The following is a 26,096-nucleotide window of genomic DNA, read 5'->3' as shown; positions in this document are numbered from 1 at the left end:
GGTAGAAGAACAAGTTGCCTTTCTACATTAAATATGATGACTGGTCAGGAGAAACAGGTATATGCAGTAATTGTAGGAAACCATTCCAGGCTTTATTTAGCTGAGGAAAAAGAGGATTTAGTATACAGAACTCATCAGTTTTCCTCTGCTAATAGAAACATACTTAAACCCATCATGAAAATCCTGTTGGTGGCATACAGAGACCATTGTTTATAAATTTCTGTATAAGGAAGGAAACCGAAAAAGGAAGAAAAAGGAAGATAAGGAAGAAAACTTGTAGGCACCATCTGAAGGGGGAAACATGCCTGGAAAATTCAGAGAAGGAAATGGTGAACTTCATGAATAACAATACTGAGTCTAACTAGTTTTTAATGAGGAACATAATAGAGAAACAGTGCAAAGACTTTAGACTGGATTCCAATCTACTCACATCTTATTTGAAAACTGTTAGAATACTTGTGTTTTCAAATGATTTTTCAAACATCAGAGGGAAAAAACCAAACAACAAAAGAAAACCAAAACAGACACCTCTTTTCCAGTTTCCAAGAGAAGAACAGACATACTAAAGTGCCTAACAAGGAAGTATGAGCATTGCTTTTGAAAAGAAATGCTCCATCCTCATACTGGGTCTTCAAGGGCAAAAATGAAACTTGGGAGGCCTCTGTTTCAGGATTTTCAAATGGCCCAATCAGAACCTTATACAAATCAATTCCCTGCTTTAGACTCACGTAATCTCTTCCTCCCATAATAAATATACACCAATAGAAGGCTCTTTTGCCATATATGCTAAATACAGAAAATTTGAGATTAATAAACAAACAAACAAAAAAATCCTAAGTGTTTTAAACCTAATTCTAGTCTCAAATTTCAGCATGGTTACTAGTAAAGTTCTGCAGTTAATGTTGTTTCAAAGTCCAACTCTGAATGGTAGGTGATTAATACCTAATGCACTTTCTTTCAACAAGACAGAAATTATAGGAAAAAAAAAAAAAGACAAGTCCTCAATTTCGAGAAATAAAAAGATAAACCAAAATAACAAACGAAAACCCCACCACACACACACAAAAATAACAGCTAAGAAAAAAAAAATCCCAAACCAAGACGAAAATTTACAGGAATCTTGTACCGTTTGATAGCAGTCCGCCCTTTCTCATCTTGTTTCCAAGCAAGATTTCAGCTGGACACTCCCGCGTTATCTCCCTTTGCTTGAAAAACATTTTCCATTATCACAATAGCGCAGTGACTCACTTCTCTGCCTCTCGGGCAGAACACTGGGGTTAAAAAAAACAAAACCCAAAACACCACCCAACCAACAGCAACAGAAACAAACAACTGCGGAGGTTTCCTTTGTTAGTTCTCAAGGACGGTTTTAAAGAACAAAGAAAACACCCTCCCCAGCTCTCAGAAAGCCTCATTCTGAGGCTCCCGGCTCCCGGCGTTGCATTCCTGCTTCCCCTTCGGGCAGATTTTTTTCTTCCGGATTAAACACTACGGAATGAAAAAGAAGTAAAAGCCTCTTTTACCCACATCTGCCTAACAAAGGTGATAAGCGGTGTTCTTTACAGTATAAGAAAAGAAAATAAAAGAAAAAAGAGAAATAAAATTTTCGTATTCAGAGGAAACAGAGAGAAGCTGTCGCTGTGCCCCAGCAGGGCGGACTCCCCGAGGCACCAATGGCGGACAGGCTCCTCCCTGAAAATACCGATCTCTCGCGTAGTATCTTGATTTATATGCCCCCGACACCCCGGGATCCTCAAGCCAGATGCGGCGACTTCAAAGCCCGGGACCCCCGCATCATCAAAGCCGTGTCCCCCTCCGTGGAGAACAAGGGACTCCCGCAGTCAAGCAGGCCAAGGCAGTCGTAGGGGGCCCCAAAGGCTTTGAAGTCCAAAAGGGTGGCACCGAGGAGCTCGGCCAAACCGAAAGCGGCAGTACCCAGGAGTCCGCACCGTATAAGTAAAGGAAACTTTTGCAGAAAAACCGCCAAAAGCACTTTTGAACACCACCCACACTGTCAGGATGACAGAGAAAGAACTGAAACATCAGTTCAAGTCAGGACATGATGACCCCCTTCCCTGTGTATGTGAGTTTCTATAGTGCTTCTACTGAACTCACACTCGAGCCTATTTTGCTTTAACTCCATTACAGTAGTCACCATCATCATGTATCACTTATACAGAATACCTGACGCTGCCCTTTGGAAACTGTCCTGGACAGTATTCCAGGGAAGTACTTACCATTTTCTTACTATCCCCTAAAAGCCCTAAATTGCAAACAAGAAAAAAAAAAAAAAAAAAAAAAAGAACCTCAGAAGGCAGAAAATTACAGCAACCACTACGCACAAAGCACCCGGACACCTTTTCCCCCACAACACAGGGACAGCAGCAGCTCACCGGGAGGGGGTCCAATCCCTCCCTAGTTTGAAAACCGCGCGTTCCAGTCGGATTGGCAAAGGGCGGCCCCGTCCCCGCCCCATCCTACCCCCACCGACCTTAATGGTGCTTCCCACCCACTGAATCCATGGGGAGGCACGCAGCGAGTACACCCTTGCCCAGTTTACATCTCTCAAACCATACTGCGGTGACCGATTTCAATCGCAACAGCTACATTTTATTGATTGTTTTTTTCCAAAAGGGAAAGAGGCATGTTTACATAAGAACAGGGATGTCTTAGAGAAAGAAAAATGTTGGGAACTACACTGATCAGCAAGTTAAAAGTTGAAAATACACAGAATTTTTTTACTTTAGAAAGCTTTCTTTGAAAATTTTGAAAGTTTTCAAATATATCAAATAGCATGTGTTTGTAGGGTTAAGCGTTCCTGCTCTTTCTGGGAAGATGTGGGTGGCTCTGAAAAGAGCCTTTGGATTATTTTATCTGGAGAACTTTACTTGGCTTTGGCCTTGTGGCTGTCGGTCTTCTTGGGCAGCAGCACGGCCTGGATGTTGGGCAGCACGCCGCCCTGCGCGATCGTCACCTTGCCCAGCAGCTTGTTGAGCTCCTCGTCGTTGCGGATGGCGAGCTGCAGGTGGCGGGGGATGATGCGCGTCTTCTTGTTGTCGCGGGCCGCGTTGCCCGCCAGCTCCAGGATCTCGGCCGTCAGGTACTCCAGCACGGCCGCCAGGTACACGGGCGCGCCGGCGCCCACCCGCTCGGCGTAGTTGCCCTTGCGCAGCAGGCGGTGCACGCGGCCCACGGGGAACTGCAGCCCGGCCCGCGACGAGCGCGACTTGGCCTTGGCCCGCGCCTTCCCGCCCTGCTTCCCGCGCCCGGACATGCCTCAAGGAAAAAAAAAAATCAAAACAAAAACCTACAAAAGTACAAAGCAAAGTAAAATAAAACCGTACGGAACACCTCGGTAAGCCGCGGAAATGGAGTAAATGCGGCAAAAAGTGCCACTCGGCGTTTTTATACCTTCCTTCTGGGGTTCGGTGGGACTTCTGATTGGCGGAGGCTGGGATTGTGGAGTTTACCAATGGGAATGCAGATGAAAGAGCGACCAATCGAAGATGCTCGATGGTTTGACATCACGGCGCCGGATTGTCCAATAGGTAAGAGCAGCGTTGAGTCATCTCATTTGCATACCGTCCCTATAAATACGGGCGTCGCCGCCTTTGTATTTACGTCGTTCCTGCGGTGGACAGGTAGTGACAGATCCGTAAAATGCCGGAACCAGCTAAATCCGCTCCCGCTCCGAAGAAGGGCTCAAAGAAAGCCGTCACCAAGACCCAAAAGAAAGGTGACAAGAAGCGTAGAAAGACTAGGAAAGAGAGCTACTCCATCTACGTGTACAAGGTGCTGAAGCAGGTGCACCCCGACACGGGCATCTCGTCCAAGGCCATGGGCATCATGAACTCCTTCGTCAACGACATCTTCGAGCGCATCGCCGGCGAGGCGTCGCGCCTGGCGCACTACAACAAGCGCTCCACCATCACGTCGCGGGAGATCCAGACGGCCGTGCGGCTGCTGCTGCCCGGCGAGCTGGCCAAGCACGCCGTGTCCGAGGGCACCAAGGCTGTCACCAAGTACACCAGCTCCAAGTAGGGCGTCTCGGACCGTCACTTTCAACCCAAAGGCTCTTTTAAGAGCCACCCATATATTCAGTAAAAGAGTCTGTCACACTTATTTTCGGTGAGTTGTACTTGTATTTAGCACTGGTTTAGTTGCCAGACTAGGACGTGCTGTTTAAGAGTAGGAAAAAATGTTTTTCCTGTTTACCGGGGAAGATTTGGGTCGTCTTGTGAGTGTTCTATTCTGACAGGCTATCTGCCAGGTCTATAAACGGAATGCTAAGCGCTTAATCGAGTTTTAAAGCTATTAAAGTTATCCTTTTAGAGTATTTATATATGTTCCAATTACTTACAATGACAGTCTTGTCTCAACTGCAATTTACTCTTTTTTTTTTCCTAATAAAATACGTTGTCCCCTTTAAATATTAGATGTCACTCTCAAGTGACTTGGCTGCAAGCCAAAGCGGCTTGTTTACTCAGGACAGTCTCTAGGGATTAGTCTGTGATATTTGCAAGGCAATGTTTAATGAACTCTGCCGCCAAACACGGCAGAAGTAAAGCGGTATGGAGAGCGGTATAATTCACTAGTTTCCTCATGATTTCATAAGGCAGTGCTGTACCGTTATTATCTCCGACTGAGTGTTAAGCGCCGAAGAATTAAGAGGTTTCTTCAAGTGACAACATAATAGGAAATTATAAGTTAAAATAAGGGACACTTAAAAAAATAAATAATCACCAAAAAATATCGCAAAACTGAGCCTTTTATCGCACTTGAGGATGCTCGCGTTGCAGAGGGAAGGTTGTTTTTAAGAAAACGCCTTTCATGGGGGCGCTTGAATCCTGGTTGTCCGGAGCAGAGGCCGCGACAAAAGCGTTTGCTGCGGGGTAAAAACTCCGCGTCCGCTGCTGGGTTACAAGCTGTGGCATCGCGTCCGGCCGGCCCCTGCCCCGCTCCGCCGGGCGGAGCAGCGGGAGATGAGAGGAGGGAGCGCGGCCGCTTCCATGAAGGGAGGGAGGGAATTGCGGAGCGGGGATCGGGAGCTGCTCCCGCCCGTCCGTCCCCCCCACACCCCCCCGCGCGGGCTTTTCGAATCCTTCCCACTGCCCAATGGCAGCCAGGGCTGCCTTCGCGCTGGCCAATCACAGAGCGGGGATGGCTATAAACGGCGTTCCCCGCGGCTGCCTCCTGCACAGGGTCTGCTCTCTCGGCTGCCGGGGCTTTGTCTGTGGAGCGATGGCGCGCACGAAGCAGACGGCGCGTAAGTCGACGGGCGGGAAGGCGCCCCGCAAGCAGCTGGCCACCAAGGCGGCCCGCAAGAGCGCGCCGGCCACGGGCGGCGTGAAGAAGCCGCACCGCTACCGGCCCGGCACGGTGGCGCTGCGCGAGATCCGGCGCTACCAGAAGTCGACGGAGCTGCTGATCCGCAAGCTGCCCTTCCAGCGCCTGGTGCGCGAGATCGCGCAGGACTTCAAGACCGACCTGCGCTTCCAGAGCTCGGCCGTCATGGCGCTGCAGGAGGCCAGCGAGGCCTACCTGGTGGGGCTCTTCGAGGACACCAACCTGTGTGCCATCCACGCCAAGCGCGTCACCATCATGCCCAAGGACATCCAGCTCGCCCGCCGCATCCGCGGAGAGCGTGCTTAAGCTTCAACAAGCGGATCTTAAAGACCATCGATAACCCAAAGGCTCTTTTAAGAGCCACCACATGGCCACTAAAAAGAGCTGCAAACTCTTAGTCACGCATAGGAAGTAGTGTGTGTGTTTCGTGTGGCTTTACGTTAAGCGAGATCTGAAACCCCAGGTAAGTACTAAACAGAATTATGATTCAAAGGAGTTAATTCATGACTGTAGGTTTAAGCAGTATAGTGTGGTTAATTCCTGATGAGGTGATTGTGCTATGACAAATACTCTTTCAGGGTGGAAATTGTTTTCTACACGTTTTTCCAGATAACTTATGTTTTGGCTGTTAAAGAAAATGTTTCAATCACTGGCTTTCCTTTTCTGAAGGAGAAGATGCCCAGTTAAAATATGTATTTTTTAATCAGTTCAGCTGCGTGCCCATAAAGCTTTAGTACAAACTGCCTGAATTCATAAAGGGGTGGACCTTTACAGGATTCCACTATCACGGTTAGAGAATTTTAATTTATTGTAAATGCTTTCTCCTGTGCTACGTACACTTTATGTTCTCATGGTAATGTTACAGCTAGTTTTCCTTTCCAAACTTTTTTTATTATTATTATTTTTTGGAGGACTCTGAGGGCTTGTTTTGTTTCTGAAGCTACAAGAAGTCCTTTCCCGCCTTTCCTGGAAGGGCGCTTGGTCAGTAGTTTTCCCAGTGTCCCGCGGGCATTTTCAGCCCTTCTCAAGCAACCACATTTATTCCGAGATGTATTTCCAAATGTATTTCCAAAAAGCTGGGGGCAGGGCCAAGGCAAGGGTATTTTCTGCGAGTCACGTTTTATGAGTTGTGCTTTCTCCTGGTATCTTCTCTAGGACACACTCGTGGCATCCTTAATGCATCTCAGTATCCTGTATGAATTATTAGAGATGTCAGTTTAGATCAATTTTCTCCATCACTGCTAAGGCTCCCGCAAAGATTTTCTGAAGTTTCCACAGAGGAAGTGTTTTCCAAGGAGTATCTGTGGCTAAAAACTTGTTGAGTCCAAAATTATTTTTAAATAGAGACTCTTCCCTCTCTGTATAAGTGATTTTTGTGACCCTATCTGGAAAACAGATTTTCCCCTGATTGTAAATTCAGTTGCCCATCCCCTTGCTCTCCACGGATCTGCAATTGCTGACGGAAAAACGTTTCCAAAATAATTTCTGAGTTTAGTTCGCCTTTCTTTTTGGTGTGTTGTTTTTTGTTGTTTTTTTTTTTTTTTTTGGTGGGGTTTTTTGTTTGGTTGGTTTGGGGTTTTTTGTTTTGTTTTTGTTTTGTTTGCTGTTTTGGTTGGTTTGTCTGTTTTAATACTGCAGGTCGTTTTATATAATTTAGGGAGCTTCCTGTTTCATTGAATTACTGGAAATAATGCCCTTTTCTCTGCTACAAATGAGTATCTGTGCCTTTAAGAAGCGGTTGGATTGAGTTGAACACAGCCTTCATTTAAACTCGGAAACAAAGAGTCCCCGAGAACTGCTTAGAGGAAATATTTCTCTTGAAAGCCCTAAAAACTGCAAGACTTTTAGTTCTCTCTTAACTGCTTATACGCTTCATGTTATTAATTTTCCTCTCTCTGTGTCAGGAACTTGGACTCTGCAGCAAAATCTGACCAATCAAGTACCTCGACACACCATTTTCTTTCTTCCTGTTTTCTCACTTTCAGCCATTTTCTGTTACTTAACCTCGGAGGGATAAAAGGGAGGGGGGAAGGTATAGGGAATAGTGTTTTGGGAATTAAGAAGTCTCTACTCTGATTTATTCATCCCACCACATTTGCTCTTCGACACAGGACTTCTGTTTTTCACAACAGATTTTTTTTTTCTTTGAGTAAAATACCAGTGGGATTGCAGCAGTGAGTCTTAGTGAAAACAAACTCATTCCTGTTACTGTCCATCATAGACAAAGATCTATTTATTTTTCTGAACCTGTTTATATATGCTTATAATAAAAAATCTAATAAAGCAAGTAAAAGTAAGCCAGTGGTCACAATACTTACATTTCAGCAGACATTTGGGTCAAAAATTATGTGCTTTTTTTTTTTTCCACGTTCAAGATATAAATTATTTTTGAGGAGTAAGATGGGGAAACAGGTTTTATTTTCCTTAATCTCTCTCGTTTTTCATCTAGTCTTTTTGAGATCTCAGACTGTTTCAATAAATAAGGTATTATTAGGACTCATTCAGAGAGTTGCATGCTTGAATTGTAAAAAACACTAAACACTCCCATCAGCTGAGAAAAAAACAGATGTGCAGTGATCCAGTGATCTTTTTTTCAGGAAGGGAGAGCTCATATAAACCCTAAATTATAAAGTCTAAGTCTGAAGTAGTTTTGTACTGTATTACAAAGGGGTGTAATTCACACATAGGTGACTTAGTGCAAGACACAAAGTGAGAACAAAAGTGGAAGTTCCTCTTGTGCCAGCAAGGTTTAGCTGCATTTCCATGCTTTTTTCAGGAGAACCTGAGATAAATGGAGGCTGCCCAGTAGAAGCTGGATGTGAGCAAGGCCTGTGTGCTGACCAGCCGGGCATTGACTTGCAAATTGCTGTTGTTATTCAGGTAAGCTGCTTTTACAGGTGATCCTGGATGCTCAGCAACCTACTTGGCTAAGACTGTTCCGGGCTCTTTAGCCATCCTCCATGGATGAACTGACTCAAATTCAAATCACTGCTTGGAAAAATGTACTTCCTGACAGTCCAATGGGTAAGACAGAGCATAGCTACTGAGGTCCTGGGGAAATATTTCATTTCATCAGAAATACATAAGAGAAGGTCTGATGAAAGCATCTTTCTAGAACAAAAATATTTGAATCAGTCCTGCCTGGCACCTATTAGTTTCTGAAAAAATCTGAATAGATATATCCATATGAAAAAGAGATGAGATTTTCATTTCAGTTACCTCTTGTAGTGCACATATTTTATAAAAGTGATGTGGTGGTGGTTTCCATTCAAACCAGTATGCAAAGATAGTTCCTTAACATGTTTTCATTTGCAAATCCATCTTATGGAATCACCTGTTGGTTACAGTCTTCAGTAATCACAAAGCATTGAAGTCTGAGCTTAGCCAGCCTCAGCTCTCCTATAAACCCGGCCAGTATTGCCCTGCTGCATCACTGCCTCTCTCTTCTTTCCTACTTTCGATTCATGTTGTATCTTCAAGCTGGATATAAGCAGGTTTCAGATTGCAGATATGCAAACATAATTGTCACAACAGTATGAACATTTGTTACGATTCGTATTATGTATCAGAAAGTATTTTGTCAGATACTATTGTCATGGATTTAATTACACTGGCTACAACAACAGGGTCTGACCCTAGGATCCTGCTAATTAATGCACTCTTCCAAGGGAAGGTTTCCAATTTGTCTTTTATTAGTTCTCAGCTTACACCTTGAGCTGGGTGGATCTGGAGAGTGACCACTACATCAGAAATTAACTCTCAATCACACATGTATTACCCAGCATTCCATTCAAGTCCATCACTTGTTCCTGGTCAGTTGTCTCTTGACTTTTTTTTTTTTTAATTGCTTTTTATTGTTGTGTAGGTGGCCTTTGTCTGTCATCTATCTCAGTTCTTGAAATTGTTTCTTTAGTTCTTCCTTAACTTTTTCATTCTGCTTGTAGCTAGTTGTATGTTAGAAACATTAGTTTCTTAACAAAAATCTTTCTGTTTTCAGCTCCTGTGGCCTATGCAACAACCACATCAGCTACTCGTGCTAAGCTACTAGTACTTCAGGATGCTATGGAGAAAGAAGAATACATTTAATAAAATTTCCTCTGTAAGACCATGAAGCAGCAGAAAATGGAAAGCTCTGTTCTCAGGAAAGCTGATAGAGCGCTAAAAGGGATTAGTAATAAAAAGACAACAAATTAGAGGAACAAAATATATAAAAACAATGTAAACCAATTTTTAATTAATACCATTTATACATAAAAACCGTAAGCCCACCTGGTTGGTGGGCTGCAATGATGCAATGGGTTCAATATTGCAATGATGGACAGGGTTTAGAGAAACAAATCCTACAGCTCCAGGGACACAGGGGCTGCAAAAGACATACTCCAACACTGCTCCTTCCACACTATTCTCACCTGTGCCACCCACAGTGCCCTGCACCTCAGTCTAAAGCTGCTTTTAGGTTTGGTTTCAGGTTCAAAGAGCCACAAAGCCTAGATCTCCAGGGACACTGATGCTGCAAAAGGCACGACAATGGGAGCATGGCATTGCCCCGGCATTGCTCTCCTCACCTTTCTCATCTGGACCACCCATTACATTTTGGGTCAGCATCAGGGTTCAGAGAGCCACAGAGCCTAGAGCTCCATGGACAGTGAGGCTGCAAAAGACATGCCAAGAGGAGCATGGCTCTGCCCCAACATAGCCCCTTCCACATCTTTCCCATCTAGGCCATCCATGGTGCTGTGCACCTCAACCTTAGCCCACGACTGCCTTTAGGGTTAGGGTTAGGGTAAGGTTTCAGAGATATAGTTTTTTGTAAGTGTTCCATATGATCCCATGCAGTATGTCAATGTTGTAATGAACATGAATATGTAGATCTTAATGCACAATCTAAGAAACATGACAGAAAAAAAAACACCACAAGCCTGTTTCTGGGACATAGCCTTTCAGGAACAGCTGAAAGTCAAATGTAAATCTTTGTGTGTTTCAGATGTCAATTCAATGTGCTGAGGTTTGATCTCCAGTGCACCAATGCAATGATAAGTAGAGTTTGAGAATTTCTGTATGCTTTGCTGTAATCAAAAAGCTCATTGCCTAAATCATTGTCACACTGACATTAAAGTACTTCTAAGCAATGCACAATTCTCCTTGAAATTCAACTTAGTTATATTGTGAAATAAAACATTATGGGAGCTTTCTCCCATCTACCCCTCCATCCCCTTCTCCTAAATGAAGTATGGTGCTAGTTGTTGAAATTGAATGTTATTTTCCTTATTTGGGCCAATTTTGATCTTCCCATCCATTCTGCCAGGTAGAGTCACGTGACAGATTATTGTTGTTGTTTTGTTTTTAGGAAAAAGGAACATATTCAGGAAAAAAATGAAGATCATTTACGCAGATACGGGCTAGTCCACTTCAAGGAAAAATAATTTTAAAAGTCTAAGAGTGGTAATTATACACACACCAAAGAAAACGTAGGGGATTGCCAGCATTTGTCACTCCGGTGTTGCTTTGATGTTCTCAGTCTTGGCCAGTATAATCCAGAAATTTCACTAAACCAGATGTGTCACCTCACCTCTGCATCCAATGCCTGAAAATTTTAACAGGCAGCAACATTGCCAATTCTTGCTGTTTTGCTGATTATTTAGGAAAGTGTGTGCAGAGTTTGAGTTCATCTTGCAGCAGCACAAGTACAGTCTAGGCAGAAATAAAATGAACAGCCAGTCTAATGTGTAGTAGTCAATACTGATTGAGTGCTGTGAGGACTGAACTGTTGTGTGTGTGTGCACATGTATATGCAGACATTATACATTTTCAGAGATCTGTAACTTCAGGATCTTTAAACAGGAAGAACAGGGAGCTTTTAACTTATCCTCATAAGATTTATCTAGCTTAACGGTTCTGAAATGAATGGCTCTAAGATTCCTTTAGAAGTATTTCAAAATACCCAGTATTTTACAAGGTCTTCTATATGTTGTATTTTCAGAACACTTTCAAATAGTAATACTTTTTATCCTCAAGAGTTTTGGAGGTGGGGATGGTTTGATTACTTGGGGTTTTTTTTTGTTTTGTTTTGTTTTTAACACATCATAAGTCATGTCTAAGAATTACTTTTTATTAACCATTTAACTAAAAGTACAGTTTAAAGTCCCTACTAATTCACCTAGCTGTTCCAGTATAGATTCAGAACTCAACTACTACCCCATATAGGACGGACACTCTCACCCATATCCCCATGTTCAGACCTCAACATATTGAATTGGCATCTGAAACCACACAGCTCTCAGACTCTCCCCGAGGCTCCACCCAGTTTTTTGCTGTTGCAAAAAGGATCGTATTGTATTCCTTCTCCTCTTACATATCTTTCTGTGACTTGTTTATCCATCAGTCCTGATGATGCTTTTACTTAACGTTCTGGTTTCTGTTTTGGAGTTGATAATTGCTTTTTCTTTCTTAGTGTAAGAGTCTTATCTGACTGGAGGATGACACACACATGTTAATGGATCAATCGCTGTTGTAGAAGACTCTAGATTAGATGTAGGAATCAAATAGAAGATTGACTAATTGAGTTTATAGGAATGTGACTAAGCAGAAAAGCAAAGAGGGCCTCATATTAGGGAAAAATAAAAATCAAATGCACCATGATGCATCCCTAAATGCTGTAGTCACAGTTCCAAAATAGGCAGTTGCCTAAGTGATAAAATAGATTCTGTCAGTAGATTTTCACAGTTTCATAGAGAAGGCTGAAGAGTTTTGAACAAAGTTATTTGGTGAAGAGGGGAATGGGAAAAAAACTTAAAAGATAACAACAGCTAGCAAGCAAACAAGCAAACAAACAAAACAAACCCTAACAAAATTAACTGAAACCAAACCTATTGTCTTATGTTTCTGTGTTCAGAAAAAGTATCTTAGACAAATCTATCTATCTTGTAAAAAGATAGTGAATTCCTTTTTGCACATGCATCTACTACACTTTTGAGGGGGTAAGGGAGGGAAGGTAAAGGAAAAGAACTAGGTAAATTTCTTACCCTGAAATGTGTGAGGCATTATGTTTAATAAAGAAGAAGGATGCAGGGAGGTGGGGTTGTTTTTGCTGAAGCACTTCTCTTTTTTTCTTGTCTTTTTCAAAGAACTTACACAAAATTATGTCAGTGAAAATGTTTTATAATGCTTATATTTCATAATGCTTTGAGTTTGCAGAATATGAAGACTAAATGCAAATTAAAACAGAAATCACATCAAAACAAAGTCCCTAAAAAGTTCTTTAGAAAATTCTCATTTTCACACTTTTTGAAGACTTATTTATGGTTATTTCAATATTACTCTATTCAATAAAAGTTTGTGGAAAATTGTACCATTAAAAAGATGAAAGGGAAAATGCAGCAAACATTGTTTTTTTAAATTTTGAAATTTTGTTTAATCTCAGTATAAATTAGTGTAATAGTATCTGTGTCAGGAAATAAAGTTTATTAGTTTGAGCAAGCCTACCTTAATCCAGGAAAATTCATAACGGTAGAACAATTATATGTATTTTAGTACTGACAGCTAAAAATATGAGTCGCATTCCTATTTTAAATGGCACGTGTTTAGCAAGGGATAAATCAAATATTAATGTAATAGAGAATTGTAATAGGCTTTTATTTCCATGAAGATGCAGAGTCTCATACTTCCCCAGTAGGAAGTATTCCCAGAAAACGCTGTTGTAACCTGTGGTGCCTTCCTTAACTGTCTATCCTCTTAGAAGAATTCTTTAGGCTCTCAGCTATCGTGGAAACGGCCAAAAATATGCTTGATGGCTAAAGGGTATGACAGAAAAATATGGACGTGTTTTCATGTGTGTGCGTGAATGCGCTGCGAGGGAAACAAACAAACAACCAGCCAAACCCCAAAGAAACAAACAAGGCAAAACCACAGAACTTCTCACGTTTAAATCCACAGGAAGGAAGTTCTAGATTGCACTAAAAACAAACACAAAGAAAAAAAAACACAAACAAACAAAACCCTTCCCTGTTCTTACCATGAGGCTTGAAGGTTTCCTCCCCCTCCCCTTTCAAGCAGGACTTAGTAACAGACTTACTTAACTCAGGTATTTAACTTAGTAGCAGTAACTGAGTAGAACTTAGTAACAGAAAGAAGCTGGGGGTTGAGGAGGACAGGGCTGAGATTATATAAACATGCCAGAGGAAGGTCTCTATGAAGGCGAATATTAATAACAAAAAAATTAAAAAGCAACACTTAAAGTGTCCAAAGCACAAGCACACGCCAGGATAAAAGGGCGGAGAGCAGCGCCAGGGCGGGAGCGCCGAGCGTGGCCCTGCATTGGTCGGATTTTGCCGCAGACCCGCGGGGAGGGACGGGGAAGGGAGCGCCGCAGCCCCCGCTCCTGGTACCGGCGGAGACCCAGCGCGGCCGCGGAAGTGTCACCCGCGCAGGGGCGAGGCCGGGACGGGACAGGAAAGCAGCAAAGGGACGAGCGGGCTGACAGCGGGCAGGGGCAGCGCGGCCCCCGCTGCGGGAAGGGCGGGGCGGGATCGGCCCAGCCCGGGAGAGGCGGAACCGCCGCGCGCGCCTGCGAGCCCAGGCCGGGAAAGAGCCTGGGCCGCCGAAGCGCGGGAAGGCCGGCAGGGGGCGGGGACTGCGGTCGAGACCCCGCCTCCCGCCGCAGTCCCCAACCAGGTCGGCTCCAGGAAAATAAAAGTGAGGCTCCAGGAACCCTACCATGTCAGAGAGAGATTGTTGGAGTTGTTGTCATGTCTGGCAGAGGCAAGGGCGGGAAGGGGCTCGGCAAGGGCGGCGCCAAGCGCCACCGCAAGGTGCTGCGCGACAACATCCAGGGCATCACCAAGCCCGCCATCCGCCGCCTGGCTCGGCGCGGCGGCGTCAAGCGCATCTCGGGGCTCATCTACGAGGAGACGCGCGGCGTGCTGAAGGTGTTCCTGGAGAACGTGATCCGCGACGCCGTCACCTACACCGAGCACGCCAAGAGGAAGACGGTGACTGCCATGGACGTGGTCTACGCTCTTAAGCGCCAGGGACGCACCCTCTACGGCTTCGGCGGCTAAACTCAAAAAAGTCACAAAAATTACACCAGTAAAACCACCAAGGCTCTTTTCAGAGCCACCCACAAATTTCACAATGAGAGCTGTCTATCACTGTACAGGTTAAGGATACAGATAAACAGTTACTAACTCAACGGTTGTGTGATAATACGATCTCACAGAACGAGCGTTATTTCGTTGCATAACTTGCACAATTCGTAAGAGAAAATCCCGTACTGTATTGGCAATTACAGCTCTGTTTAGGAAGGTGTGGTGGCTCTTAAAAGAGCCGTTTGGGTTAATTTAAAAACCTTCTACTTGGAGCTGGTGTACTTGGTGACAGCCTTGGTGCCCTCGGACACGGCGTGCTTGGCCAGCTCGCCGGGCAGCAGCAGCCGCACGGCCGTCTGGATCTCCCGCGACGTGATGGTGGAGCGCTTGTTGTAGTGCGCCAGGCGAGACGCCTCGCCGGCGATGCGCTCGAAGATGTCGTTGACGAAGGAGTTCATGATACTCATGGCTTTGGACGAGATGCCCGTGTCGGGGTGCACCTGCTTCAGCACCTTGTACACGTAGATGGAGTAGCTCTCCTTCCTTGCTCTCTTCCGTTTCTTGTCACCCTTCTTCTGCGTTTTGGTGACAGCCTTCTTTGAGCCCTTTTTGGGTGCTGGAGCAGACTTCGCCGGCTCAGGCATCGCTAATGTTTTTTTGCAAGCTCTTCGCTGTAGCTCAACAACATCGAAAATGGCGCCTGCCCCCCCCTATTTATAACGGCGTTATGCAAATTAGGGGATTGAAATCGTTGCATTTCTATTGGAGTAAAAAATACCAACGTAATTGTAGGCACTTCCTTTCTGTGAGCGTCACAGCTCAGGCGCTGCATTTGTACCGTTGTTGAGCTTTGCTCTTACCGTTAAGGCAGTACTGCTTTAAATAGCAAAATTATGTAAGCACGCAATAATTGCTGCACGGAGTTTACGTTTACTAGGTAAATTACGTAACGCCTCCCATCTTAGCACACCGGGTTTAATATTTGGCCGCTTTTTCTAGACTTTTGGAGATTATATTTTGTACCGCACTGCAGATTTTTTAAGCCCACGACCAGGGTTATTTTCACACTAACGGTCTACCACAACCTTAGCTCAATAATCAGCAATTAACAGCTCTCGTTGTGAAATTTGTGGGTGGCTCTGAAAAGAGCCTTGGTGGTTTTATTGGTGTAATTTTTTGTGACTTTTTTGAGTTTAGCCGCCGAAGCCGTAGAGGGTACGTCCCTGGCGCTTAAGGGCGTAGACCACGTCCATGGCAGTGACCGTCTTCCTCTTGGCGTGCTCGGTGTAGGTGACGGCGTCGCGGATCACGTTCTCCAGGAACACCTTCAGCACGCCGCGCGTCTCCTCGTAGATGAGCCCCGAGATGCGCTTGACGCCGCCGCGCCGAGCCAGGCGGCGGATGGCGGGCTTGGTGATGCCCTGGATGTTGTCGCGCAGCACCTTGCGGTGGCGCTTGGCGCCGCCCTTGCCGAGCCCCTTCCCGCCCTTGCCTCTGCCAGACATAGTATCTCTCCCTCAGGCCCAAGCGCTGTGCGGCGGGAGCCACCCCCAGAGTGCTGTATATTGCCGTCGGTCCGACCTGGTTGGGGACTGCAGCGGGGCAGGGACGGGGCGGGACGTTCGTGCCACCGCTCCCATTGACGGCTGGGGGCCGCGGAGCCGGGGGGGCGGGGTCACCCCGTGCCTGCAGCACAAGGCCCGGCTTCCCGGCGCCGCCGTCCGCGCTCTCGGGGCCGAGGGGGAGCGGGGTCTCGCCGACCGCGTACCTACAGCGAAATCCGGCCAATTGTGGCCGCGGGGCCACTGCCGCCGCGTCCCGCCCGCACTCGGCGCCATCGCTCTGAGCCCCAACAAAGGGCCCGGCCGGGAAGCGAAGAGAGGCGGGCGTGGTGGGCCCGGTACTGCAGGAAACCCACTCTTTTCTACCGAAAGCTCAGAAAAGTTAGTAAGGTGTGTGTGGGGGGGTGTTTGGTTTTTTCCTTGAGGGCGGTAGGAAAGTCTTGTGCGTGCCCCGCGTTTGCAACTTAACGATCACGCGTCCTTGTGTTTATGAGACTGACGTCCTGATAAAGGAATTGGTTTGTGTCCTTTGTCTGTACCCACGAAAAACCTGTATCGCTTCAAGTTCTTTTAAAGTTGTGGCATGTGTTTGATCATTTTCATACTCTTACTGTTTATTTGATGCATATTAAACTAGCTCTTTTGCTGGTTTTTTTTTTTTCTTCACATAATACAACTTTTTGAACACAAAGCAGCATTTATTATTTATTATAGTTCTACAGGTGCATTCACAGGGAAGGAAGGACACAACGTTTTAATTAGTTGCATCATCTTAATCATCTTCAGTAGTCAAGTGTCCAGATGTTATTCTTTGATTTTTGAAAATGCATGTTGACTTCCTCCCCTTCTTTATTCTTTTTCTGTGCCTTGTCTTTTTTTCAGTACAGTTACTTTATGCTGTATATATATATGATCCATATATTATATGTCCCTGCAAGGAGATAGAAGGTTTTCAGATGATAGCAACATTCAACAATTTAGAAAACTAGAAAACTTGCAGCTATAGACTGCAAGGTATGAAGCATAAAGACAATTAGGCAACCCAGCTTCTCAAATGTGATTCTGAGGTTCATCACGGACTTTAGAAATCTTCCCAAATAATCAGAACCACTAGAGAGCTGTGCCTTACCATCAATATATTTGTAATTATCCCTGATGCTATGTGCTAAATGTCTCCTGCTGATGGTCTAGCTGTTCTTTAACTTTTTCTGGGAGTTCATCTTGGTTCTTTTCCCTGTGTTCCACACAGAAGAATACAACAGACCAAAATGAAATTATGTTCAGAAATCAATCTAAATTTCCATTGTTTATCCCACTATGCTTAAAAGTCTACATTTTTGTTGTTGCTTTTTTACTTTGGTTAATATTCTCTGTTGGTTTGGTTTTCGGGTGTACTCTGCTTTTCACAGCTATACTCTGTAAGCCCGAGATAATATACAACTTTCTGACTCTTCTATGTAAGGCTCACTCAGGAGCTGCATTGGCAAAAGACTAAAGTAGGTTTGCCTTTATGACATGCTGTTGCCTCCTAGACACTTCCAGCTGGAAGAAAACTGTCAGCCTGTAGCACATGTTCACATGGAGGAGATACACCATCCAGGGGAATAAGACAGAGTCCCACGGTTCATACAGTTTTGTAACACAAGATAAGCTGGTGACTCCATCAAGCTCTGACATCTTTTAGTTGTTCTAGAGCTGTTGATGAAACCTTTTCTCTGTTCCCTCCCTTCACACTTAGGTTTCCTGATTCCACATGATTATTTGAGTGCTCCAAAGCTTTGGTCAGTCACTGGAAACTCCATTCTTATTGAAGTGAGATGGATAATGGGTGGGATAGAGTGTTAACAGGTATCAGCTATTCCCTTTTGTGAACATGTTTTTTAGACTATTGAGAGAAATTTGACTGTCTAGATTAATTCCCCAGATATTCTGCCTAAACAGTGCAATAAACTCCACTCTTCTGCTATAACTGATAAGATTTCCACAATCAGTTCTTTCCAAAACCTTGAATTCCTTATATAAATAATTTCTAACCCTTTTTCAACTCCCTTCCCAAGTTATTTTTCCTTCAGCACTCTTCAGTTTTATCTCTTTATGAAGGGGCAGCACACACAACTACACTACACCACAAATTATTGGCCTTCAGTTACTAATAGGCTGTTGGTTTAGGGGTCTGGAGGGTTTATTTGTTTGTTTGAAAAGGTATTTTAACTGGAAGGATAAAATGAAGGGGTAGTTTTTGGATTCACAGTTGCCTCCTTTCCACGGTGGAGGCTTTAATCTGGAATTCTCTAAATGCTGTAACTGATCATTACAAAACTTATTAAAACCGAGAATTTCTGAGTCTTGGATCAACTGTCATTTTTGTTGGAACCAATCCACACACTTTAAAGGACTAACATAACTATGGGCATGTTTGGTTTGCAAAAGCTGGGTGGGTTGATTTGTTTTGCGTGGTGTTGCTTTCTTCTTAATGCCTCCGCTCCCTCCTGCCTTAGTAGATTTTGTCTGAGCTGATGAAGCTGCTAAAGACTGCTGGGCAGGAAGCAGAGCAAATGGAGATGGATGAACATCTGTCCCTCCCTGTTCTGGATGAGAGGGAGCAGGGCTGGGGAGGGAGGACAGACATAAAACATAACTGCAGCATCACTGAGGTTGCACAAAGCTGCTCTTTTCAACACTGCTTTTGTCTCCCCAGTCTGGATGGTAACTACAGCAGAAGCACTGTCAACCAAGCCTCCCTCACTAGGAAGGAAAAAGGTCCCACCCTTTCTTTACTTGCCTCCCTTTTTTCAAACAGCACTCTTTTGGACATAGGCTGGAAATCTTTGTGGATCCATAATTCTGCCTAGCCGAGTAGAACGGGAAAAAAAGCAGAAGCAAGATCAGCTGGGTAAGGTGAGAGACCTTTTTTCATCTGTGCCAGATAAGTTTCTTGTACAGGCCCATGTCACCCATCTCCTCTGATACCCAGAAAGTACAGACTTTGAACAGTCCTTAAGATTTCCAAAATGAATCATTATAGCACTGGTTATTTGATATCAGTTTTCCAGTCCTACCTTCATTCAACTACAAATTAACTTGATTCCCATAGTATAATGAGTTATAGTGCTCTAATTTAGTAAATTAGAGCACTATAACTGTAATTTATAACATTGACACATAGCCTTTTAATTAAAAAAAAAAAAACAACCCCCAGAACAGCAGAATTCCTTATGCCATTAAATAATTTTTGTCTATTAAAAGAAACAAATGCTTTCTTCTTATATATACAATGAAGTCATATTCACAATAAACCAGCTGGAATTTCTGGTTCATGATACAATTCAAACTGCAGAATAAACAGCACAATTAATTTCTAGGATTATCTTGGTTTCAACTTAAACACTACCATCCAGTATTTATTGCATCTCAAAAGAAATCCACATTATTTCACATTACAAATTAAATCAGAACTTCTATCTCATTTAAAGTACCGAAAAAGAAACCATGTTCTGAGGGCCAGAAGAATTAATTTGAAGTATCATTTTCAGTGTTTGTGTTCCAGAGTCCCCCTGGTTGCATTTTTTTTTTCCTTTAATATCTATGTTGTGGCTGTTACAAATGCAGATTTTCATGACACGGTATGCTGCTGCTTGAAGGGAAAAAAAAAAAAAAAAAAAAAGTAGCAATCCCCCTTGCAATTTCCTATAGTTTGGGGTGGTTGGTTTTTTTTTCCCCCCGAAGAAATTGCCGATGAGCACACTCGGTGCTGGCGCTCCGGAGGACCCCGGGGCGGCACAGGCCGAGCTTCGCCCCGGACAGGGGGATCGAAAGAGCTCGTTCTTACTGGCTGACGGGATTTCAACCACTGACCAATAGTAGCGAGGTGTTCAAAAAGGACCAATGGCGAAGCAATCCGAGCGGGTGGTGACGTCACTGAGCGCGCTGTCCAATGGAAGTGCTCATTTCTGATACCAGGGATTTGCATAAGGCCCCTATAAATGCGGGAGCAATCGCGCTCTCGGGCACTCCGGTGCGACAGCAGCCAGGGAGTGATCGCCATCATGCCTGAGCCCGCCAAGTCCGCGCCCGCGCCCAAGAAAGGCTCCAAGAAGGCGGTGACCAAGACGCAGAAGAAGGGCGACAAGAAGCGCAAGAAGAGCCGCAAGGAGAGCTACTCCATCTACGTGTACAAGGTGCTGAAGCAGGTGCACCCCGACACGGGCATCTCGTCCAAGGCCATGGGCATCATGAACTCCTTCGTCAACGACATCTTCGAGCGCATCGCCGGCGAGGCGTCGCGCCTGGCGCACTACAACAAGCGCTCCACCATCACGTCGCGGGAGATCCAGACGGCCGTGCGGCTGCTGCTGCCCGGCGAGCTGGCCAAGCACGCCGTGTCCGAGGGCACCAAGGCTGTCACCAAGTACACCAGCTCCAAGTAGGGCGTCTCGGACCGTCACTTTCAACCCAAAGGCTCTTTTAAGAGCCACCAATTTTTTCAAATAAAAGGGCTGAATCATTGCTATTATTAGAAGGTATGTAGTACCATTTTCTGCTGCACGCAAGTGGTAAATCAGGTACTTTTTTCTGCAGCACGTTTAAACGTGCCTACTAATCTTTCAAGGGAAGGGGGGCTCCATTTAAATGGTCTATGCTCTGTATGTAGAGTAAACTTGCTTGTGTAAAGCTTAGTAAGACAAAATTCATTTTGGACTTAAATGGGACTAAAAAACAGCAATATTTCCAAGTGCAAGTCCCACGGGCAAAGGTAGGTGAAAGTTACAATTTTCTAAGCGTTTGAACTACTTTTATTGAAAAACCCTATCAGCTAACGAGCGTTTTCACGATATCAATAAATTAAAATATTACTTCTATCTCGGTGGCTAATTTTTCTGGCGTGTTAATGTTTTGTTGTTTTTGTTTTTTGTTTTTTTTTTTCCCTCGTGTGTTCCCTTTAACTCCTCGCCCCCGCCAGTGCTGGCAGTTTTATTATTCAAGGATCTCCGTACTCGATTAGGCAACAGGAAAGATTTTCTTGACGAAGGGGTTTCCAGTTCAAACAAAACCACAATGTCCAAAGTTACGGACTTGGTTCTTTAAAAAATAAAAAAATTAAAAAACCGGGGGCGCCATCAGTGATGTGCAAGGTACTGGGTGGGTGAGAATGTGGGGCCGCCACTCTCCCGGCCCCGCCGTAGCGCTTCGAGATCGACGCTTTGCACAGACTGCCGTGGGATACACATTTCCCCATCCCTGGTCCGTTACCCTCCCCATACCCCCCAGCCCAGGAGCCCGTGAGACGAGCCGGGGCTGATGCGGCGCCGCGCGTCCCCGAGCGACCGGCGCTCGCTCCCGGCGTGGGGACAGCGCCGGGAACAGCGGCGGCGGAGCGGGAGGTCACCCCCCTGGGGGCGGGGTCTGCCGGAGAGGCGGTGCGGGGCCGGCTGGGCGGTGCGGGGCCAATCACGGCCCAACGCGCCACTTTCGAACCCCCCCGGGCACCGGAGCGAAGGGCGCTCGCTGGGCCGCCGCCTCTCGCGGACCGGGGCTGCGCGCCGGGCGACAAAGAGGGGGCGGAGCGACCGCCGCTGTTATCGCAGGGCCCCCGAAGTGTAGGGATACACTTCCTGTTTAAGGAAGTCCGGGTCTCCCACGGAGGCTGTACGGAACGCGCGCGTACCAAAAATCCTAAACTTTTATTCTGTATAAACTCCGACTAAACCCTTCACAGATTTAGCTGCTCTGATTTACCATAGTGTTCCAGCTCTTTTCAAGAGTGAGTGGGTGGCTCTTAAAAGAGCCTTTGGGTTTATTTAAATGAATATAGACTCTTAATTTCTTCTCAGTCGCCTCACTTCTTTTTGGGCGCCGCCTTCTTCGCCTTGGCCGCTTTGGGTTTGGCTGCCTTAGGCTTGGCTGCTTTGGGCTTCACCGCTTTTGCCTTGGCCGGGCTCTTCGCTGCCTTCTTGGGGCGGCCTGGCTTTGCGGCTTTCTTGGGGCTCTTGGCTGCTTTCTTGGCCGCTGCGGCCGCGGGCTTTTTAGCTTTCTTGGGGCTCTTCTTCACCGCCGCAGCTTTCTTGGGCTTCTTGGCGGCGCTGGCCGGCTTCTTAGCCGCCGGCTTCTTGGGCTTGGCCGCCGGCTTTTTCTTGGTTGCCTTTTCTTTTGTCTCACCCGGTTTCTTATTCAGCTTGAATGACCCGGAGGCGCCGGTGCCCTTGGTCTGCACCAGGGTGCCTTTGCTGACGAGGCTCTTGAGCCCCAGCTTGATGCGGCTGTTGTTCTTCTCCACATCGTAGCCGCCGGCGGCCAGCGCCTTCTTGAGCGCGGCGAGGGAGAGCCCCTTGCGCTCCTTGGAGGCGGACACGGCCTTGGTGATGAGCTCGGTGACGCTGGGCCCCGCGGGCTTGCGGGCTTTGGAAGCGCCCGCCGCCTTCTTCGGCTTCTTGGCGGCGGCCTTGCCGCCGGGAGCAGAGACCGCGGGAGCGGCAACAGGCGCGGTCTCCGACATCGCGTCAGGCTCGTCCACGATCCAGGGGAAACCACTGGGCCTGGAGCAACTCAGCGGCCTCTTATTTATAGAGCGGAGCCGCGCAGTGATTGGTGCGTTGCAGAGCCCGCCCCGCTGCACGGCAGAAAGGTCCCTTCTCCCCGCTCGTTTTGTGTTTCTTAGGAGCCAAAAAAGCCCGTTTTTATCAGAATTTCTGCCACCGACCCCCCCCGAGTTCGCAGCGGCGTGGAAAAGAAAGACTCTTCTCCCCCTCGGCAAAGTTTCCTTTCGAAGAGACTACGGGTGAGCTAAAAAAGAGGCGATAAACCCTGAGTCCTGGACCTGGACAGACCTCGAGAGACAGAAACTTTTGTTTTTCCTTCTAAATAAAATCCGCGACGAGGGGAACTAAATTTCCAAAGTAATTATTTATTATTCTTTAAAGGGTCTTCTCTTAATCTGAGCCGAAAATCAGGAATTTGAATCAATATTTTAGTCGCAAATTGATTTCAAAGGGGAGGAAGTAACACAGGCTCATCTTAAGCACTGAATATGGATTAGAAATTAGCTCCTTTGTCCAAAATACTTCACCTCTTTCAAAATAATTAAAATAAATTAAACTAGTGCGTTATGCAGGAAGGGAACAAGCAGATTAAAGTCCTGCGAAAGGCTGTTTGTGCCCCAGAAGGAGATGACTTTTTACAGCATAGCAGCTTGTACTGTGTTGCTCAGTGTACACAATACAGACATGGTTCTCTCGTGCTCTGCTACTTAATTTCTTATTAAATTAGGTGACATAAGAACTTATCACGGCCAGTTTTTGTTAATAATCCTTATCAGTGGCCTAATACCTGGTAATTCATCAGTGTTTTTATTTTGATGCAGCTTGATTGGTGAAAATCTGAGTCATGGTTATCTAAGGAGACACTGCTGCAGCTGATTTTTCCTGTACTTCTACACAATAAAACGTGCTCAAGTGATCCATTAGGACTCCTCTTTCACAGCAGATTCCTAAATATTCCATTTTGTTACTGTCCAGTGACTCACCTGTGCATTGGAAGTAATATTAAAAACAGCCTATCCAGCTGGTGTATCTACTTTACTGAAACACCTGGCTTTGCTAGGAAGGGGGGGACAGTCTTCAGCTGCACTTTGCCAAGACCACACTTGAATTAAAAGTAAATGTATATTGTTTTTCAGAGTAGAGAGAATTAAAATAAGTATTCTCTGATATGTTAATTAGTGAGTACAACCCTCTGTTTTGCCAAAGGCCTGTGAGCTCCTTGTTACCTCACCACTTGCTAGTGTAACTGTTGGTGATACTAGAATTTACGATTCCAGTAACTTATATTTTCAAATGGTTAATTATAAAATATGGTTTTTGACCAATAAGAGAAATTTTCTCTTTCTATTTCAACATAATTATGGCAATGTTCAGCACCATGTATAAGGTGGAATCAAAAGTGGTAACAGTCCTTTTCACCTCAGACTGCCTGTCCAGTGTGATTACCAGTTATTCCCAAACTTTCAAATTTGAGGCAGAAAATGGTCTCAGATCAAGGACTTTTTCTTAAAAAAACAAAATAATTGAAAATTGATAATTCAGAATGCCCATTGATTAAAAAACAACACAAACAAAAAAAAACAAACAAAACCAAAACAAAACCAAAACAAACAAAAATAAAACAAAACAAACAAACAAACAAACAAACAAAAACCACAGAAAACGAAACCAGTAAGCGTCTGCAGGTTTGAAGATTGTTTAGAAGGGCGGAGTTGTTTTTCAAGACTGAGTTACCTGAGCTTCACATAGGGATGAGCTGAAAAAAAGAGGCCTGATAGAGTTGTGGGTTCTTTTCATACAGTATTAGTAAACTTTGCCTCTTTCACCACCTCCCTGCCCCCCCGAGAAAAGTGATTCCTTTCACATTAAATCTGTTTTTAGCATGTATCTAGCAGCAGTTAACATATTACTAATATTTTTATTTAATGTCGTTTTCAAGAGCAAAGATAAAGCGCTTGCAGGGGATTTTTTGATTTGGATTTGGCTGTTTTAGGCTTTGTGGGGGCTGCTTGAGGTTTGAGTTTTTTTGTTTTGCTTTTACTAGGATGTACAGCTCCTTTAATGAAAAAGTGGGTGGCTCTGAAAAGAGCCTTTGGGTTACTTTTGAGGTGGAAACGCTCCTCAGCTTTGTTTCACTTGCTTTTGGCCTTGTGGCTGTCGGTCTTCTTGGGCAGCAGCACGGCCTGGATGTTGGGCAGCACGCCGCCCTGCGCGATCGTCACCTTGCCCAGCAGCTTGTTGAGCTCCTCGTCGTTGCGGATGGCGAGCTGCAGGTGGCGGGGGATGATGCGCGTCTTCTTGTTGTCGCGGGCCGCGTTGCCCGCCAGCTCCAGGATCTCGGCCGTCAGGTACTCCAGCACGGCCGCCAGGTACACGGGCGCGCCGGCGCCCACCCGCTCGGCGTAGTTGCCCTTGCGCAGCAGGCGGTGCACGCGGCCCACGGGGAACTGCAGCCCGGCCCGCGACGAGCGCGACTTGGCCTTGGCCCGCGCCTTCCCGCCCTGCTTCCCGCGCCCGGACATCGCTCCCGACGCTGCTCCGGCACCGCCTCCTCCGCTCACAGGCACGAGTCACGTGTCGCCGCGCCTCGCGCGCGGCCCCTCTTATAGCTTCCCCGCGCGCCCCGCTCTGCTCGCCGATTGGCTGCGCCGCGCTCTCGCTCGCTCCGGCCAATGGCGCCGCGGATCCAAATCCACCCAATGGGAGCCGCCGGCGGCCGAGCCGCCCCCGGGCCGGGCCGGGCCGAACCTCCGCTGGCACCGAGCGCGCCGTGAGCGGGCCGTGAGCCCGCCGTGAGCCCGCCTCCCGGGAAGCGTGCCCGCGCCTGCCCCCGGAGAGCAGAGGCGCGCAGCCCCGTCCCGGAAAAGGGGGGAACTCCACTAAAGCCGTCACCGTCGTTTTAGAAACAGTCCTGTGTTCTAAACCTCAGAAGTGCCACTACAGGGCTACCTTAAAAATTCGTTATTGTTACTGTAAAAGAGAAACTTTCGTTTCAGGAGGAACAGCTGCAACCCAGCGCTACCGATATGTGAAGACACAACAGGTCGTGCGGGAGGTTACTCTGATATTAGAGACGGATTAACTACTCCAATATTTCTGTAATCAAACTAGTATTGGTTTTCAAGCTGAATTATGTGTCTGTCTCAGGCTGTCTTCTCAACCTTTAACCCCTGTAAACGTAGCTGATGTCGTCAAATAACTTCTACAATACAAGTTGCTTAATAAAACTTTGTGTTTCAAGCGTTGCGTAAGATTGCATCATATAATATTTAAATATGTATTAGGTGGGAGGAGAATATTTATTAGATAGGCGGGTTCATGTAAATTTTACTGTATGAAAGATACTTTTACTGCTTGGTGTGCTTGATTTGTGAGAACCTCTACCTTGTACCCTGTGCAGAATAAACAAAGTCTGTTTTCTAAACTAGGCTCTGTGTCTGTGTTTAGAGAGCTCCTAAAATCGGCCACAATAAGGTATTAATTACAAGGTATTTTTGAAGAACATTAGAAGTCAGGCTGTTACACTATTACTCAAAATGTAGAATAGCTCACTGCACCTGGAAGCTGAA

The 26,096-nt window shown here is 45.8% G+C and overlaps 7 protein-coding genes across 7 annotated transcripts; 2 read left to right on the top strand and 5 right to left on the bottom strand.

Moving 5' to 3' along the window:
• Positions 1–2,606: 2,606 nt before the first annotated feature.
• Positions 2,607–3,355, bottom strand: LOC126644482 (histone H2A-IV). The gene has a single exon (XM_050323866.1). It carries the CDS (start codon positions 3,272–3,274, stop codon positions 2,885–2,887), a length of 390 nt encoding a protein of 129 aa, XP_050179823.1. The 5' UTR covers positions 3,275–3,355; the 3' UTR covers positions 2,607–2,884.
• A 281-nt stretch (positions 3,356–3,636) lies between these two features.
• Positions 3,637–4,117, top strand: LOC126644484 (histone H2B 8). Its single transcript, XM_050323868.1, has one exon. The coding sequence runs from the start codon at positions 3,661–3,663 to the stop codon at positions 4,039–4,041; it is 381 nt and encodes a 126-aa protein (XP_050179825.1). The 5' UTR covers positions 3,637–3,660; the 3' UTR covers positions 4,042–4,117.
• A 10,575-nt stretch (positions 4,118–14,692) lies between these two features.
• On the bottom strand, positions 14,693–15,082 carry LOC126644486 (histone H2B 7). Its single transcript, XM_050323870.1, has one exon. It carries the CDS (start codon positions 15,071–15,073, stop codon positions 14,693–14,695), a length of 381 nt encoding a protein of 126 aa, XP_050179827.1. The 5' UTR covers positions 15,074–15,082.
• Positions 15,083–15,352: 270 nt separating this feature from the next.
• On the bottom strand, positions 15,353–15,949 carry LOC126644490 (histone H4). The gene has a single exon (XM_050323875.1). It carries the CDS (start codon positions 15,932–15,934, stop codon positions 15,623–15,625), a length of 312 nt encoding a protein of 103 aa, XP_050179832.1. The 5' UTR covers positions 15,935–15,949; the 3' UTR covers positions 15,353–15,622.
• A 4,049-nt stretch (positions 15,950–19,998) lies between these two features.
• LOC126644542 (histone H2B 1/2/3/4/6) lies at positions 19,999–20,768 on the top strand. Its single transcript, XM_050324046.1, has one exon. It carries the CDS (start codon positions 20,038–20,040, stop codon positions 20,416–20,418), a length of 381 nt encoding a protein of 126 aa, XP_050180003.1. The 5' UTR covers positions 19,999–20,037; the 3' UTR covers positions 20,419–20,768.
• A 968-nt stretch (positions 20,769–21,736) lies between these two features.
• Positions 21,737–22,525, bottom strand: LOC126644933 (histone H1). The gene has a single exon (XM_050324806.1). The coding sequence runs from the start codon at positions 22,482–22,484 to the stop codon at positions 21,828–21,830; it is 657 nt and encodes a 218-aa protein (XP_050180763.1). The 5' UTR covers positions 22,485–22,525; the 3' UTR covers positions 21,737–21,827.
• Positions 22,526–24,464: 1,939 nt separating this feature from the next.
• LOC126644934 (histone H2A) lies at positions 24,465–25,074 on the bottom strand. Its single transcript, XM_050324808.1, has one exon. The coding sequence runs from the start codon at positions 25,047–25,049 to the stop codon at positions 24,660–24,662; it is 390 nt and encodes a 129-aa protein (XP_050180765.1). The 5' UTR covers positions 25,050–25,074; the 3' UTR covers positions 24,465–24,659.
• Positions 25,075–26,096: the final 1,022 nt, after the last annotated feature.

The sequence above is a fragment of the Myiozetetes cayanensis genome, unplaced genomic scaffold (genome assembly GCF_022539395.1).
Source record: "Myiozetetes cayanensis isolate MyiCay16 unplaced genomic scaffold, myiCay2020 scf3, whole genome shotgun sequence".
Classification (NCBI taxonomy): domain Eukaryota; kingdom Metazoa; phylum Chordata; class Aves; order Passeriformes; family Tyrannidae; genus Myiozetetes; species Myiozetetes cayanensis.
This window is presented reverse-complemented; position numbering and strand designations above follow the sequence as displayed.

What these genes read in the sequence shown, in the direction of transcription:
- LOC126644542 (XM_050324046.1), top strand. Translation starts at nt 20,038, where the DNA reads ATGCCTGAGCCCGCCAAGTCCGCGCCCGCGCCCAAGAAAGGCTCCAAG.
- LOC126644484 (XM_050323868.1), top strand. Translation starts at nt 3,661, where the DNA reads ATGCCGGAACCAGCTAAATCCGCTCCCGCTCCGAAGAAGGGCTCAAAG.
- LOC126644486 (XM_050323870.1), bottom strand. Translation starts at nt 15,073, where the DNA reads ATGCCTGAGCCGGCGAAGTCTGCTCCAGCACCCAAAAAGGGCTCAAAG.
- LOC126644934 (XM_050324808.1), bottom strand. Translation starts at nt 25,049, where the DNA reads ATGTCCGGGCGCGGGAAGCAGGGCGGGAAGGCGCGGGCCAAGGCCAAG.
- LOC126644482 (XM_050323866.1), bottom strand. Translation starts at nt 3,274, where the DNA reads ATGTCCGGGCGCGGGAAGCAGGGCGGGAAGGCGCGGGCCAAGGCCAAG.
- LOC126644490 (XM_050323875.1), bottom strand. Translation starts at nt 15,934, where the DNA reads ATGTCTGGCAGAGGCAAGGGCGGGAAGGGGCTCGGCAAGGGCGGCGCC.
- LOC126644933 (XM_050324806.1), bottom strand. Translation starts at nt 22,484, where the DNA reads ATGTCGGAGACCGCGCCTGTTGCCGCTCCCGCGGTCTCTGCTCCCGGC.